General features: G+C 35.6%; 1 protein-coding gene across 1 annotated transcript in view; it reads right to left on the minus strand.

The window, feature by feature from the left end:
- The window catches only part of LOC120312093 (DNA nucleotidylexotransferase-like), a gene marked incomplete at its 5' end in the record, with an annotated part of 31,012 nt that extends 15,968 nt beyond the window's left edge, over nt 1-15,044 (minus strand). The window contains 2 exons of the mRNA XM_039352356.1: nt 12,375-12,458; nt 14,781-15,044. Of these exons, the coding sequence (XP_039208290.1) occupies nt 12,375-12,458; nt 14,781-15,044 (348 nt within the window). The remainder of the gene's footprint in view (nt 1-12,374; nt 12,459-14,780) is intronic.
- Between the last annotated feature and the right edge of the window lie 2,486 nt (nt 15,045-17,530).

Below are 17,530 nucleotides of genomic sequence, written 5' to 3' on the forward strand. Positions count from 1 at the left end.
GGACACCCCTGCTCTGGATGAAACCCAGAGCACGTATCTCCTGTCAGACCTGATGCGGATCAACTGTAGAAATGCACTCCTTCCAATATCCTAGCCTTATGCCATAAAAGTGACAAATAGCACTTTGAATTGCACCTGGAAGCCTATTGAGTGCCACTATAGCTTGCAAAGCAGAGTTGTAACATAGTCATACTAAAGCACACCTATCATTGTTTGTGTGTCCACATTTCAGTACTATTTGCAATATTCTTCAAGGATAGCCTCATATAGAGCACATTACAGTAATCCAATCAGGAGGAGACCAAAGCACGACTGACTATGTGCAATGCTCATGATCTAGGAAAGAGTACAATTGGCAAAGAACCTGAAGTTGTGTAAAGTTTCCTATCCATAGAGCCCATTTGCTCCTTGAGCAGTAGACATGAATCCACAAGAACCCCCAAATTGTGCATCAGGTCTGTCTATGACAGGGTAAGCCATTTAGACTTAAGGATAGAATATCATTGGGTCCAGGAAGCCCTCAAACCCAGAAGCATTCTATCTTGTTAAGGTTGAGTTGAAGCCAGTTCTTCCCCATGGAGACCCATAGCCTTCACACCCCAGGACAGTCTCCCCAGCATTGTTGACTGGCCTGGAGCAGAGATTTATAGCTTAGCATCATCAGCATATGGATGATAACTTACCCTCAGCTGGAAATTTTATATGGATTTTTTTTTGCTGAAAGATGAAAGAATTGAAATGATGATTTATGGATTTGCAGATTCAGAAAGACATGGATTACATGAGGAGCTGAAGGAACTTGTATAACATTGGAGAAGGAGGAGGGACAGTAAGATTGTACTAAAACTATCTATTGAAAAGAAGATCAGAAGTCATTCATGTATTTTTTTAATTTTAATTTTTTTCTCTCTCAATTGCACTTGCATGCTCTTATTTTTATCTCTTTTCTTTTTTCTCATTTGTCTTTTATTCTATGAAAATAAATCTTAATAAAATGTAACTTTTTAAAAAAAGATATCTCACCCTATGCTGTTGTTTGACCTTTCCCAGATGTTTATATAGATGTAAATAGGAGTGGGGAGAACAATGAGCCCTGAGACACTCCACAAGGAAGTGGGCATGAGATCAATGGTCACCCCACCCTACCCCACATATTTGTGGAAAGAAGAGAACCACTATAGGACTGTCTCCAACTCCAACACCTGTAACTCATCAAGAAGTATACCGAGATGATGGAAGGAAAACTGCTGAAAGGTTAAGACATTTGCCCACCAGTATTCCTCCAGAATCACAATCAATGTTACTTCAGCCTTGTGCCCAGGTACGAAATTCATGCTTCGTCTAAAGCTACTACACTGCCGTAACATTAATACTGAAACATGATGAAAATTTAGAAGCTGCCTCTCGTGATACACAAGGACCTGCAGAAAGCTGGTTATCCGCCAATTTATGCAATCATCTGAGGTCATCCCAAAGGTGCTTTTTCAAAAGGCAACTGGACATATTTTTTTTAAAGACATTTTGCTTCTCATCCAAGAAACTTCTCCAGTTCTGTTCAGTTCTCTTCAGAATTGAAGAAACTTCTTGGATGAGAAGCAAAACATCTTTAAGGAAAAACAAAGTCCAGTTGCCTTTTGAAAAAGCACCTTTGGGATGACCTCAGATGATTGCATAAATGACTGAGAATCTCCACAGACAATCACCTGAGATGTTTCTAAATAGTATCAGCACAGCACATAATAGCCTGCCTCATATATATACAGAGGCAGACCATTATGTGCTATGCTGATACCATTTAGATACAATATAATATACAGTAGTGGCCAGAATTGTGGAAACCTTTGGGGAAAAGGATACAGTAGAAATGCCACCTTTGGTTAAGTTTCCACCAATTTTTCTTCTAATTTCTTTATAACTATACCCTTGTTTACTTAATAATACTATTTCACATCACTTTCTGGGCGACCAGTCAACTTTTTGCACCATTACTTTAATTTTATTACATTTTACAAGTTCATTAAATGAAAGAATACAAGAAACCCCGACCAACTTGATAGCAATCACATAACACACTGACAAATATCATTCTCTCAGCTTCAATACATGACATCAATAACTGAATCCAACTGTGATCTGATTGGCTCATTACCAAAACAAGATGATACCTGATTGGCTCTCTAAACACTCATGCTCATTGGCTGCAATCAGATGAAGGAAAGCTACCTGATATCAACCTCAGCAAGTTGTGCTTCCTTTTTCTGGTTATTTGGCTATAACTTTTCATAGAATACAGTACAGATAATTGAACAAACTTGTTGCATTACAGTCTTGATTAAATTATCTTTCCATTGATATATAATTTTATGGTACTACTCCAAAAAAAGTGGTGTTATTTGCCATCAAACCTCAAAAATACACTTTTTCCAAAAGGTTTCCACAATTTTGGCCACTATTGTGTATATAATCTAGCAACCAATTTCTTCAGCACAATCCAAAGCCTAGAATTCAGCACACATATCGCTAGATTACTTTGCATAGCAACAACTGAAAATAGGGGGGAGGGGGGGAGGTTTGAATGCCAGACTGGTCTTTAAATGACATGCATAGGGACCGTGACAAGTATGTAAATTACTTCAGCAACTTGCATCTCTGACCTAGTGGAATGTGACAGCATCTTTGTTGCTAAGTAAGGCTCATACTGGCACCCTTCCCACATTGATCAGCTTCTGTAGCATCCATAGTTTCCCCTCTCGGGATACTTTTTACAATATGTCTTGCTGTGATACTTCAATATCTTTACCTTGGGAATTCCATCTCTTATATGCAGCTCCTAAGGCTTTGTGGCTCATCTGCCCTATTGTTAGTTCCAATAGCCAGTCATAAATAGAGATCATTGTATATTTAGTTAACAATTTTTAGCTACTAGATTTTTTTCCAAATCAAGACAAAGGATGAGGCCAGATGAGACCAGGATAAAAAAATGCACGAAGATACTGATTAAAATTCGTGACTCAACTATAATAAAGGGAATAAAAATAAAAAAGAATGAATATAGGTTGAGAGCTTTTGTGGATGACTTGGTTGTGACACTATCTCAACCGATTCAATCGGTTATAGATTTGATGGAAATTATAACTCAGTATGGGAAAGTTTCTGGTTTTAAGGTAAATAATAATAAGACTAAAATATTATCTAAAAATATGACTATGAAGGAAAAGGAAATGTTAGTTAAATTGACAGGTTTTGAAATAGTGAAAAAGGTTAAATATCTGGGAGTATATATTACAGCTTCTAATGTAAAATTGTATAAAAATAATTATGAGATATTATGATTAAAAGTACAAAAGGATTTAAACAATTGGAAAAAATTACAATTATCTTTGTTGGGGAAAATTGCAGCTGTTAAAATGAATGTTCTACCAAAGTTTCTTTTCTTGTTTCAAATGATACCTATTTTGAAAAAAGATGCCAATTTGGATGAATGACAGAAGGGTATTAATAAATTTATCTGGGCGGGGAAAAAACCAAAAATTAAATTTAAGATCTTACAAGATGCACGGGAAAGAGGAGGACTTAATGCACCTAATTTGAAATTATACTATGATGCGGTGGTTTTAACATTGGTTAGTGATTGGCTTAATTTAACAAATAAAAGTATACTTCATCTTGAGTGATGGGATTTATTATATGGGTGGTATGCATACTTAATTTATAACAAAAAAGTTGATCAGGCTTTTAAATCTCATATTTTAAGAAGTGCTTTATTGCGTGTCTGGAAGAAGTATTATTATAAGTTAAATTATAAAATACCAATCTGGGGAATTCCTGGACACTTGATAGAGGGGGTATCTATGGGTGGGAATTTGGATAGGATTTCTTATAAGGAATTACTTAGATAGGTAGGGAATGATTGGCAATTAAAACCGTTAGTTGAGTTAAAGCAAGAAAATATTGTACAGTCTTGGTTACAGTATAATCAATTGTTGGCTAGGTGGAAGTTAGATCAAAAGGTTGGTATTACTTTAATGGATGAGAATTTAGTAAAATAGATTAAAGATCAAAATCGAGCACATATAAAGAGAATTTATAATGTTTTAATAGAATTGGATTCGGAAATGGAGTTAATTAAAGATTGTATGGTAAATTGGGCTCAAAATATTCAAGAACCGATTCCATTGGATATATGGGAGGTAATTTGGATTAGAAATGTAAAATTTACCCAGGCCCAAAATTTAAGAGAAAATTTTTACAAAATGTTTTATAGATGGCATCTGGATCCTAAAAAGTTGTCTTGTATGTATCCTAATTTACAGCCCAAATGTTGGAGATGTGGTAGCATTGATGCTATTTATTTTCATATCTGGTGGACTTGTAGAAATATTAAAGCTTTCTGGATTAAGATTTGGTGGAACATTCAAAAGATTTTCAGGAGAAAGATAAAGTTTACCCCACAGTTATTTTTATTGGGTGTTATTGTAGATTGTGAAAGAATCTAACTTGATGTTGAGTTTGATAACAGCTGCAAGGTTATTGGTAGGGCAATATTGGAAGAAGGATTGTTTGCCTACTATAGAAGAATGGACGCTTAAGGTGTCAAATTTAGCAGAAATGGCTAAGATTTCTGCTTATCTGAAGGATCACTCACAGGAAAGATACATTTCGGTCTGGAGAAGATGGATAGATTATATTCAGAATAAATATGGGACTAAAAAATTCCATCTAGTTTATGAGTAAATTTTAGAGTATTATTATTATTAATAGTTTATTATAGTAAAATTTTTATTAGTTTTATTATTATTTTTAGTATTAGTATTGTTTAACAATTTGGATATTGTATTGTTTAATAATTAGGATATTAACTTGTTTATATTATTATGTTTACTTTTAATTTGTTTATATTTATGTTAAAGGGGAATTAAAGCACATTATGGACTTGGTTATTTATATAGTTGGTTAATGTTAGTTAGAGTATGATTATTATATTTGTAACCCTGTACTCAGCTCTGGGAAGTGGGGGAGGGAGAGGGGGGGTTAGGGTGGGTGGGCTTTGGGGTGTATATTGTAACTTTTATAAAACTTTTCAATAAAAAAAAAATGCACGAAGCCAGGACAAAAACTAAATTTGATTTAAACATATATATTCTTAAAGGAATTAAAGCCACCAGGATTCAAGTTGGACATGCAAAGTTTTCTTTGCTAATATAATTCTACCCTAGATTATTATTTTTTGCATTAATATTGTAATCTATTGTCAATTTTTAAAAAGGGATCTTAACACTCACATGTGATCATAGTTTTGCAGCACTGTTCTAGAGGGCACCAGTCCTAGCATACAGGATTTAAGCCTTTATCAGCTTAAATCCAAATAATTGTCTCTTATGGCTTCTTGCTTGTCATGAATGCATGTCTCAGTGAATGCACATGAATCCATAGTTATGCAGGTTTTACTTTAAAAAAAAATGCTGCAATATAGCTTAAGTGATGAGATCTGGAATTATTTCCCATGAATTAATGATCTTTGATTTATTTAGCAGACAAATGCCCAGCAAACATATAAGCCTTTCCTATATATAAAAAGAACACCTAAATATTCAATAAGATTACTTCTTTAGCTTCAGGAACTTTGCTCTCATTTCTCAAATAAATGAGGAAAAGTAGAGGTGATATGAAAGCATGCACATAATAATTAAAAAGAAACTAGCTTCACATTTGCCAGAAATCTTTTGATTAAAGGTGGATTCTGAAGCAATTTATTTTCCATTGATGGGTCTTAAGAACAGCACCAGGATCTAAGACTGAATTGGGTCTGGTTTTAAATATAAATACTGTACTGCCATACAGTAATTTCTGCCATAATGATGCTCTGTCCTCAGTGCTGTGCTGCGGCATATTATTATAAATATTTAGGACTGGCATATGAGAGGTTGCTTGCAGATGACAGGGCACAAGCACATACACTCACATCCTTACCCCAATGAAGAGTCAGTTTTAAGGTGGCCAAGGCAATCCTAAATTTTATTAATAGAGGGAAAGAATCAAGATCACATGAAGTACTAGTACCACATTTTAAAGCCTTAGTAAGACTACACTTAGAATACTGCATCCAGTTTTGGTCACCATACTATTAAAAAGATGTTGAGACTCTGGAAAGAGTGCTTAGAAGAACAACGAATATGATTAGGGGCTGGAGGCTAAAACATATGAAGAACGGTTGCAGGAACTGGATACTTCTAATCTAGTAAAAAGAAGGACTAGATGTGTCATGATAGTACGATTCCATAATTTGAGGGGCTGCCACAAAGGGGAGGGGGTTAATTTATTTTCCAAAGCCAGAAGGCAAGACAAGATGTAATGGATGGAAACCATAGAGAGAAGCAACTTGGAATTAAGGAGAAACTTCCTAACAGTGAGAACAATTAACCAGTGGAACAGCTGGCCTTTAGAAGCTGTGGGTGCTCCATAAGAAGAGACTGGACACTCACTTGTCTGAAATGGTATAGGGTCTCCTGCTTAAAGCAGGGGGTTGGACTAGAAGACCTCCAAGGTCCCTTCCAATTCTATTATTCTATTATCTGTTATTGAAAATATTCGGCTTGAGTGCAGTACCTATAACTATTATCTCAAATCTAACATCAAGTTAGTAGGGCGTATTTAAGTGAAATGGATGCAGTTTTTTTCTACTTTGGATTAGAGAGAACTAAAGACAAAATCTACCAATCTTTGGTATTGTATGGCAAATGGATGTGGGTGCTATAGCCAACTTTCAGTGGTGAATTCTAACTCAGAAACCTTTTAGTACTTGCACACTGTTTCTTGTTTGCCCAACACACTGAAAAGCCTTTTCTTTGATTTGTGTCTTACCCTCAGCAGTAACAGATGAGGAGGACCTCATTCTCTTGAGACCTTTTTACATGTATTTTTTCACTGCCCTTTCTACACAGCAGGTCTATCCTTACTGCTTCCTAACAGTAACCAAATCTGTTATCTTTTCTTTGCACAGATTGGAACTACAATCAACAAAAGTGTTGCTAAGCTGTTATTGGTAGTGATTTGCATTAAAAGGCATCATGAAAGCAACGATGGTGACACTGTGAAATGCCTTTTTTTTCTTCTACCGCATTGCATTTTTAATTTATTCAATTTCTATTTCATCTTATTTGATATTGTTTTATTCCGTCTTATTTTATTCTTATTCTATTTTTTCCCTCTCTCTGATTTTTATAATCTAATTTAGGGAGTTTATATGACCATTACACTATTTTGTTATATTTGGTCATTACTTTTCTTAGTATTATTATTATTATTTGGTTATCTGGTCAATGACCGTAGTTGAATAAATTTGATTTAATCTGCCTTGATTGATAATTGCTGGAGGTTGTGCTAATTGTGCAAATAAGTCATTTGAAGATTATCTTATCCTGTATTCATGGAAATATAGCATTCTGTTCATAAGATATAATAACTGTATTTTATTCTGCACTAGTCTGGTCATATCAGGAGAGTTGTGTTCAATTCTTTCAAGAAAGGAGATAAACTGGAGCATGTACACAGCAGGACGTTCAGAATGGTGAAAGAACTGAAATAATCCTATCAGAAAATGATTAAAATTATTGGACAAATTATGTTGGGATCCCAGTTGAATCCAGCTAATAAAAAATGAAGCCTTCATTTTTTTAAGGAGAGTAAATTTAACTCTTATCATGTAACATTTTGGGAATTGGTAAGAAGACAAAAGAGAATTAGAGAATATTTAAAATGCCATTGTTATTCATTTTACATTGCTTTATTTATTGGAGGTTCTTATTTAATTTTGCTTACTATACTGCTAAGTACCATGTTTCCTTTAACCTTATTTACAAGATAAAATCTAAAATGAAGGAATGAATTCATGTGTATACATTAATAACCAATCTTTGGGAAGGTGTTTCAATTCTGAGAAAAGAGATTATAATTATTGTTAAGTGTAGCTCTATAAGGATAGCATAACAGCAATGTAATCTCTGCACAAAACAGTTACATTCTTCCATCTCTATAGATTTTAGGGATTTTTAATTATTTTTTTTAATCAATTATCACCGTCATGCCCAATGTAATGAAATATGCAGATGACCTTGGGGAAAGAAGGAAAGAGATGCTGTACAGGAAACAATCAGTCAACAGCAACAATAACAACAATAATAGTAATAATAATAATAAAAATAAAAAGTTGGAAGGGACTTGGAGGTCATCTGGTCCAACCCCCTGCTCAGGCAGGAAACCCTATACCATTTCAGACAAATGGCTGTCCAGTCTCTTCTTAAAAACTTCCAGTTCTGGAGCATTCACAACTTCTGGAGGCAGGTTGTTCCATTGATTAATTGTTCTAACTGTCAGGAAGTTTCTCCTTAGTTCTAGATTGCTTCTCTCTTTGGTTAGTTTCCATCCATTGCTTCTTGTCCTGCCTTCAAGTGCAAGAGAAATGTGCTGGTAGGAAGTTTGTTCCTTCAGACTTACAAGATTCTGTTAATTCATCTAGTCATGTTTCCGGTCCAGTTTACTTGTGAATTCAGAATAATCCTTGCCTTAATTGTCTCTCATTTATTTAAAAATACAATTGGAATTTTTTAGCTAATTACCAACCCATCAGCACTGTTAGCAAGATATATGCCAAGCACCTTGCTGTTAAGAACTTGGATTGGATGGTTCACAGGCCATTGACTAAAGAACAAATCATATTTCAAACAATCTTTATATATGTTCTGAAGGCTACTTAATTGTTCTCACTGTTAGGAAATTTCTCCTTAGTTCTAGGTTGCTTCTCTCCTTCTGCAGTGAGCAACCTCCTTGCATGCTTCCTAAAAGCTTGTATAAATTAGTATTGCCCTAGGTATGATTTTTGGGTAGCAAACATCACTGATCACAGTAAAATATATTTTTGAGCCAGGGGTTTTCAAACATTTTGGGCTGTGAATCATCTCCTGAACCCCATGAAATGGCAGCTGTGACATTTTTCATGGAAAATAGTTCCTACCCTTTTCACTATACCTTAGAAAAAAATGCCATGGATGCCCCAAGATGAATTTCTCTTCTCTTCTCTTCTCTTCTCTTCTCTTCTCTTCTCTTCTCTTCTCTTCTCTTCTCTTCTCTTCTCTTCTCTCCTCTCCTCTCCTCTCCTCTCCTCTCCTCTTCCTTTTTTGCCCTTAATCTCTCATGGAACTCCATCAAGTTATTCTAGAACATGCAATTTCTGCAGTACAGAAATGTGTTTGTTTTCAGCAATGAGGCCAGGATCATACAATTATACTTAGGTGTTCCTCAGCTACTCAGGTGGCCTCTATTCAGATCAGCTTAGCTTTAGAAGAAAAAGCTCCCATGAGCTTTTAAAACAGCGGTTCTCAATCTGTGGGTTGTGACCCCTTTGGGGGGTCGAATGACCCTTTCACAGGGGTCGCCTAAGACCATCAGAAAACACATATTTCTGATGGTCTTAGGAAGCGAGACACCATTTATAAAGCTTTCAGCAAGCTGTTTCCAAAGCTAGGGACAAAGCTAGAATTCAGAAATAATCACCCATTCAAAGCCACACAAGACATGGGGGGGGGGGAGAAAAAGAAGAAAGAACGAGTGGAATTAAAAGTACTTCTCCTCCTCTCCTCCAGTGAGGGGGCTTTTTCCTGCGTCCCACGCGCATTTTTCAAGGGAGTGGGGCATCAGCACCGGACATGTTCCACTCTGCACAGTCCCTTTGTAAAACCCCCAAAACAGCAAGGGTGGCACTTATTTTTCCCAGGCAAATGTGGCAAGTGATGGGCAGCGTGAAAGACAATGTAACACTCTGAACGTTCTGAGCCATTGTGACATTTCAAATCCCACGTGAAAGTACCAACCCACAAAGCTGCAAGCGCTGCGGCAGGGATGGAAAGGGGAACCCCTCTTCCAACTCTCATGCTGCTTAAGGCTTCACGTACAGTGAGCCACTGAGGCCATTTTCCTCCATGAGAAGAGAACACTTTCCCTCTGCTCCCTCCCACCCAAACTCTCAGCAGGGCTGAGAGACAGGAGCTCCTTGTGCGCCACTGCAGGTGGTTCTTAGGAAAATTACCTTCCTCTCTGACCATTTTGAAATAAAATAATAAAATATACTAAGGGCAATTTGGGATTCATTTCACTCCAAATGCAAAGCTGGGAGATGTAGAGAATGATTGGAAAGTTGTCATTTCTATAACTGAATATTTTTCAAATAGCCAGGAAGAAGACGATCCTAAAGAATAGAATAGAATAGAATAGAATAGAATAGAATAGAATAGAATAGAATAGAATAGAATAGAATAGAATAGAATATAGACCAGACCAGACCAAAGTAGAGTAGAGTAGAGTAGAGTAGAGTAGAGTAGAGTAGGGTAGGGTAGGGTAGAGTAGAGTAGAGTAGAGTAGAGTAGAGTAGAGTAGAGTAGAGTAGAGTAGAGTAGAGTAGAGTAGAGTAGAGTAGAGTAGAGTAGAGTAGAGTAGACCAGTAGAGTGAACCTTTTAGAGACTGAGTGCCCAAATTGCAACCCAAAACCCACTTATGCATTGTCGGGTGCCGGGTGGCCATTGGCTGGGTATGTCCCATTGGGTGGGTGTGGCTGCAGTGGTAATGGCAGACTGGGTGGGACTAAAAAGTTCAATCAATCAATTCTAACTTTGCAAGATCTTTTTTTTCCTGTGAGAAGTTGAAATTGACTGATTGAACCTTTTTTTTATTTTGCACATGGCGGTGGAGGCCTAAAGCGAAAAGGTTTTATAAAACCTAGCTGAAGGCTTAGGACTGGAGCAGCGGCACACATGCCCGCAGAGAGGGCTCTGAGTGCCACCTCTGACACCCGTGCCATAGGTTCGCCACCACTGGAATAGACAATATGGAAAAGAGAATAGAATAGACAATATGGAAGAGAGATTAGAATAGACAATATGGAATAGAGTAGAGTAGAGTAGAGTAGAGTAGAATAGAATAGAATAATAGAATATAATAGAATTTAATTATGTTCAATTTGTAACAATGAAAATACATCCTGCATATCAGATATTTAGATTACGATTCATAACAGTAGCAAAATTACAGTTATGAAGTAGCAATGAAAATAATTTTATGGTTGGGGGTCACTACAACATGAGGAACTGTATTAAAGGGTGGCGGCATTAGGAAGGTTGAGAACCACTGTTTTAAAACATGGGACTATTATCAGAGGAATACATTTCTTTCCTTTGGATGAAGTACGCGTAAAATTATTTTTCTTTCGGCTAGGCTTTGTTTTCAAGGCTAACTGAATCTTATTTAGTTTATTCCTTTGAGAGATTAAGAAACAAGGAAGATGAGAAAATAAGTCTTTTGTTTTACTCTCTGAGATCCTAGCTTCTATTCAAAACATTAATCTGAGCACTTGAGAGACAAGTTTTCCTTTCTCTCAGTCATTTAGTTAAATCAAATTAAAAGCATTCTATAGGTTTATGAAGTAAATTTTAACAATGATTTTAAGCATTTTATATTCTGGAGAATATAATTGGAATTTAAAATTAAATTGCTACTTTGACTTTAACTGGAAATTCTCTTTCATTAATGTTCTTTCTGAAATGTTTCGCTAAGTGATGTTTTATTTCATGTGTGTAATTTTCTCTGTAATACAAAATTGTTTGAATTACTATGTGAGTTTATTTAATTACTTAATACTCACTACAGTCAAGGTTAAGTCTCATGGCACTTGTAACAATAGAAAGCAAGTGACAGTGGCATAATTATAAGAGAATAAAACAAAGAAAAAGAGGCTAGAGGCTGGAAAAAGGAAGGGATTAGGCTCAAATGCAAATCCATTAGCTGTTTGTATATAAATATGCAAGAAACCTGAATTTAAACAGAACTCTGTAATCAGTGGTGGGATTCAAATATGTGAACAACCTGTTCTTTGTGTGGATTCCCCTTCCAGAAGTCCGTTCTGGGCCTGGGCAACAAAAATTAGCTACTGGTTCTACCGAACTGGTGCAAACTGGCTGAATCTCACCACTGTCTGTAATGTTACCTGGAAGCAGGTATAGTTAATAATTCGTGTTTCTCACTGGAGGCATCACTTCCAAACAGGAAATCATATAAATATTGCATTAGTAGGCAGGAATCTTCTAGTAATCTTTACAAAGGAAGAAATACAGCTTCACAGCTACATTTTAAATTTTATTTAATTTATTTTCTCTTTCTGTACAAACCTATTCATGTGAAATATTTCAAGGTAATTGCAATTTGACCTTCGATTTATTTGACAATCAGAGGTCTAATTTTTGCTTAACAGATTGGGGGATGAAAAAGGCACTGAACAGGGGGATGATTGATGAATTCAGTAATGACAGTAGAAAGGAAAAGACATTACCTTCGTTTTATCATATAAGGCATGATTATCCAACATCATTTTCCGCTCATGAGTGGCATATCTCCGCAGATCACGTTCAAATTGCTGCATACATATAAAATACTCAATGTTATTATAGCAAAGCCAAATTATCTATCACTATCTATCTAGTTATCTATTTAGCTAGCTAGCTAGCTATCCATCCATCCATCCATCCATCTATCTGCTTTGTTTTAATCTGTTGTAGCACTCTTTATTATAAACTTTTATTAATATACTATAGATATAAATTTAAGATAAATTGATATTGTCCTGCAACGACTTTTAAAATCCTAGAGTGAAGATGTTTCTAAGAGCTAATATTAAAGAGCAATCATGAGGAAGCCTGCTAGGTCCTCATTACTGCACACATAACCATAAGTAATGTGATATTTCGATATTACATTACACTTTTTTCTATAATGAATGTAGTCTGCAATTCTTACAAATTTTGTAATGGATGTTCACCCAGAGCTACTCTGTTGGATGTGCGATACTATATCACATTAGCTAGTATTGTCTTCCTGATAATTATAACTTTATAAGAAGAGATGGTTGAAGTTTAATTTAAACACATAGTGGATTCTATTTGCTTCTGCTCACAGAAGATGTCTGAGTGAAACAAAAACTGTTAGGTGCTTGCACTTTTCAGGAAGCATTACAGTTTATAATATATTTGTTGGTAGCTGCCTAGAGATTAGAAGCAACTGTCAAGGAAACACAAAATATAGAATAGAATAGAATAGAATAGAATAGAATAGAATATCTTTATTGTCATTGTGTATCTCATAACAAAATTAAGTACTGTCCACAGTGCACACTACACACAAGTAAAAACCACAAGTAATATTAAGGAGTCAGTGCAACCTTCAGCAATATTCAGAAGTAAATATCATTGAGTTAAATAAGCTTACTCTAAAGGTAATATATAAATTACAGTTATAGTTTACCCTTTCTAAATCTCATTCAACAAACCTGGCTGATTCTTTACTGAAAACACACTTCCCATTCTTCTCACCATCTCAGTTTTATCATTTTAGGGAGATAGGAAGATATGAACTAAAGATTATTTAAAAATATATATTCTGCTTTCCATATTTATTCTATAAAATCAAATTTCTATCAAATCAGAATGCAATAAATGTTTAATTCAAATGTTGTAATGAAGTCTTCTACAAAATAAGTGAATTAATATTTGGATTTTGCTTTGTTTATTTAAATTTTTAAACCCTGAAGTCTTCTGCTTATTAAAATTATATTTTATTTTCATGTTTACTGTAGAGTTTTTACACTTCTATGGCCTGTTTTTAGAAACTAGTTTTAAAAAACAGAAGAAAGAAAACAAAAAGACAAATGGATTTTCAAGCACGTTTTCTCTTAAACATAACTGTTATTTTAAAGTTCCCATAGCTGAAGAGAAAGGTTTTGAAATATTCAAGTAAAGTTTCCTAAAGGAGGGGAACAGATTGATGCATGACCTAATGATTCTTCATATGCTTAAGACATTCAAATTCTGAAAAAAAAAAGTAAAGTGTCAACATAGGTAACTGATGTCAGACCTGGATTTTCCTGTGTGCAAAAAAAAAAAAAGTTGCTATTTTTCCTCCAGTGAATTTTGTATTTATAGCTTCTCTAAAATACTGAAACTGGATTGGGAAGACCAGAAAAGATTTATGGGGGGGGAAATAATATTTTACCATTTCTTGATGGGTTTGAAAGAACTCTATTAGACAGAGCAGAAGAACTGAAACAGTTGATGATCCTTACAGAGAACAAGATGGATTACAGAAACCACAACCTGTAAAGGATACTGTTTATGTTGGAATGTTCTAGTAAGAGTAGAAAGGGGTGAGCTTGGAGCCCTTATTGGTATGTAGAATTTAGAAGGATTGGGCCAGAACATCTTAAAGTTACCCCATGTTGTTAACAGATGCTGCATTTCAGCTGTAAAGATCAGAGTATGATTATTATGGCTTTCTGAATCATTTCTATGTTACAGTTCTGGGAGAATATAATCCATAACCTTGATTATAGTATTTCAGGGCTCTTTTGTAATCTTGTGGCCAGGACTACAATGATCACTATAGTTGTGCCTGCCAATAAAAGATACTTCATTATATCTATCAAAAAATGCTTTGTTTCCTTGTTTGAAGTAGGTATTTTTTCCACAATAGTTTATAAAACTCAGTTGGTGCCCTATACTATTTTTCCACCTATCCAGGACATAAAGTAGCACTGTACCTTTCAGAAAAGAAACAAGGAGAAAATTAATATACAAGTGATAAGCCAAAGAAATGAACATTTTTTTCAGATGTAAGGTTCTGCATGGTATATTGCTTTATACAAGTTAGGATAGAAATATAAACAGGAAGAAAGGAAGTTATTTACCCTAGATCCAGTCCATCCTAAGAGAGCAAATGCATAGTGTTCAAAAGGGGTAACAACCAGATCCACACGAATTGCTTTCCAGTCTTTTGTTTCTTCTTCAGCGAAAACCTTTGATCTGACAGCACTTCCTTTGTTCACTCCTTCCTTATGGACTTTTAAAATTGCAAAGCACTTCTGAAAATGGTCTAAAGCATCGACTTTTCTGCTTGGCAGCTTTGTATTTTCAAATGTTGATTCAATAAGATCATAATATAAGAGCAATTCCTAGAAGAAAACATATTTCATATATTATTATTTTGCTGAGAGCCAATGTGAGGTGATTGTTTGCATTAAGTCATCCTCAGCATGAAGGTATCTTGCGTGACTTTGGATCAGGCACTCTATCTTAGCCCTTGGCTCCTAGGACTGTAGTTGTGCAAAAAATTGGAGGAGGAGATGATATTCCACCTTGCCATAAGCAGCTGAAGGCAAGGTAGAATACCAACAAATTAATAAAATAAAGAATTAATTATGTTATAACTACATTGTTACTTTAATTATCTAACCCATATGTTTCAGAGCATATGTATATCCCATAGCAGTTTATTGCCATGTGGGATGAAAAACAATCATTTGCAGACAGCCATAAGTCTAGTGCATATACCTTTGGGAGGTCTTGGATTCAACAGAATTTCCAAAATACGTATTGCAAAGAATCTTACTGGTTGGGCAAAAGAAAACATTCCTATAACATTGTCAGCATTCCCTAAATAAATATGAAGCTGGCAACAAAAGAATCACATTGTTATCCATGGAGGCTTTTGATAATCATGTGATTTATGAACAGTGGTTCTAAGCTATTATTCTAAGAATTGGAGCTTTAATAACTTGAGAGAAACAATTATTATAACTGTGCTAAAATGTTTTTTTTTTTCAGAAATTATTCACGTATAACCTTTCATGTTTTGATGGGTAGAAGCTTTCTACTTGAACAAATATGAAACTCTTCACAGTGCGGAATGTGATCCTAAGTGATTACACTCCAAATCAAACATTAGAATCTCAAAAGACAACACCTTTTGATGTAGCAGTCAAGAAAATACAGTATTTTTCTGCATCAGTAGAAAATAATGTAGAGCTTACAAGATGAAAAAATAAGTCCATAGTTTATCATCAAAGTTACTCAGCACATTATAGGATTATATGTAGGACAGCCTGGAGTCTTAAGCCTTTAATAGCAAAGATTATATATGCAAAAATGTTGAAAATAAAGTTACTAAATATTAATAGCTAAGATTCATATTACTCCCACATATCATAATTCAAAAAACAATGGTATATTTTTCTAATAACTGAACCAAAGCTTCTCTCCATGTTTTTCATATGTGAAATTTAGAAGAAAGAATACAGATTGCCAAATACTGTATCAGTAGGCTGGCAATCTCCACTATTCCATTACAGTATGCCTACGAAGCTTGCATGCTATAAATACTTATAGCTTTCAGCATAGAAGGTGTCAAACTTAGACTAGGGATATTAATTAAAAATTAGTGCTTATTTTCTGTTCCAGTGGAACTTCCTGAGTATGTGACAATACGCTGTACATACTGCTTAGTTGCTAAATTTCAGGCAATAGCGCGTTGGCTTGAAAGGAGAGTCTAAGTTAGAGATTCTAGCATGCATAGCGCAGCAACACCATATTTGGGGGAAAATTGAGTTTCTTTTTTTCCTAAGCCTAATTCTTTTATGGCAAATGACTACTGTCTTTACCAAAAACAGAGAATGCTGAATGTGGGATGAGCATATTTATGACTAGTAACCTTGTCTACTTCTTCATTCTGTTGAAAGTGTTATGCGTCAGACTTGATTAACCAAATCCATGATAGGTGATAAGCCAGTATTATGGATCTGCTGATGATAACCAACTTGGAATATAAAAGAAGATACAAATTAAGAAGGGAAAGGAGGAAAAGGTTATGTGATCAATTGTTTGTTTGTTTGTTTGTTTGTAAGAGAAAAGGAAACCATGTGAAAATCTGAATGAAAGCAGCCTTATTTGTGGGCTCCATTTGAAGACAAAAATATAGATAAGACTATGAAGTTTTGATTATGAATGAAAGAACCAAAGCACATGTCACAAAGAATCAATTGGTGTCATCTAGATTGCAACATGTATGGGTAGTCCTCAACTTACGATGACAATTGAGCCCAAAATTTCTGTTGTTAAGTGAGACATTTGTTAAGTGAGTTTTGCCCCATTTTACTACCTTTCTTGCCATAGTTGTTAAGTGAACCATTGCAATTGTTGTTAGTAATACAGTTATTAAGGGAATCTGGCTTCCCAATTGACTTTACTTTTCAGAAGATTGCAAAAGGGGATCGCATGACCCCGGGGCACTGCAACCGTCATTAAATGTGAGTCAGTTGCTAAGCATCCGAGCTCCCGATTGACACTTGCAGTGCACCCCCGGGCCCCAGGGGGCACCACGTGCAACAATCTGGAGCTCAATTCTTGGCTGCAGAGGCCTTTTCTGAAGGCCTATGATGGCGAAACAGAGGCCGAGGTAATGCACACAGCCACAGAAGAAGTGGCCAGTGATGCGAGGCAGGTGTCAGGGCATGGGAGACCTGGCTGCAACAGTAAGCAGGTACAGGGTGCATGGGGCAGCTCCCCCCCCATCCCCATCCTAGCTTTATTTTTAGGCATGCGCTTTGCCCCAAAACTAGGGGTTTTTTTCAGGGTAGGTCTTATTTTAGGACAAGCACGGTAC

Source organism: Crotalus tigris, unplaced genomic scaffold (genome assembly GCF_016545835.1).
Source record: "Crotalus tigris isolate CLP2741 ecotype Arizona unplaced genomic scaffold, ASM1654583v1 scf7180000018427.649456, whole genome shotgun sequence".
Lineage (NCBI taxonomy): Eukaryota > Metazoa > Chordata > Lepidosauria > Squamata > Viperidae > Crotalus > Crotalus tigris.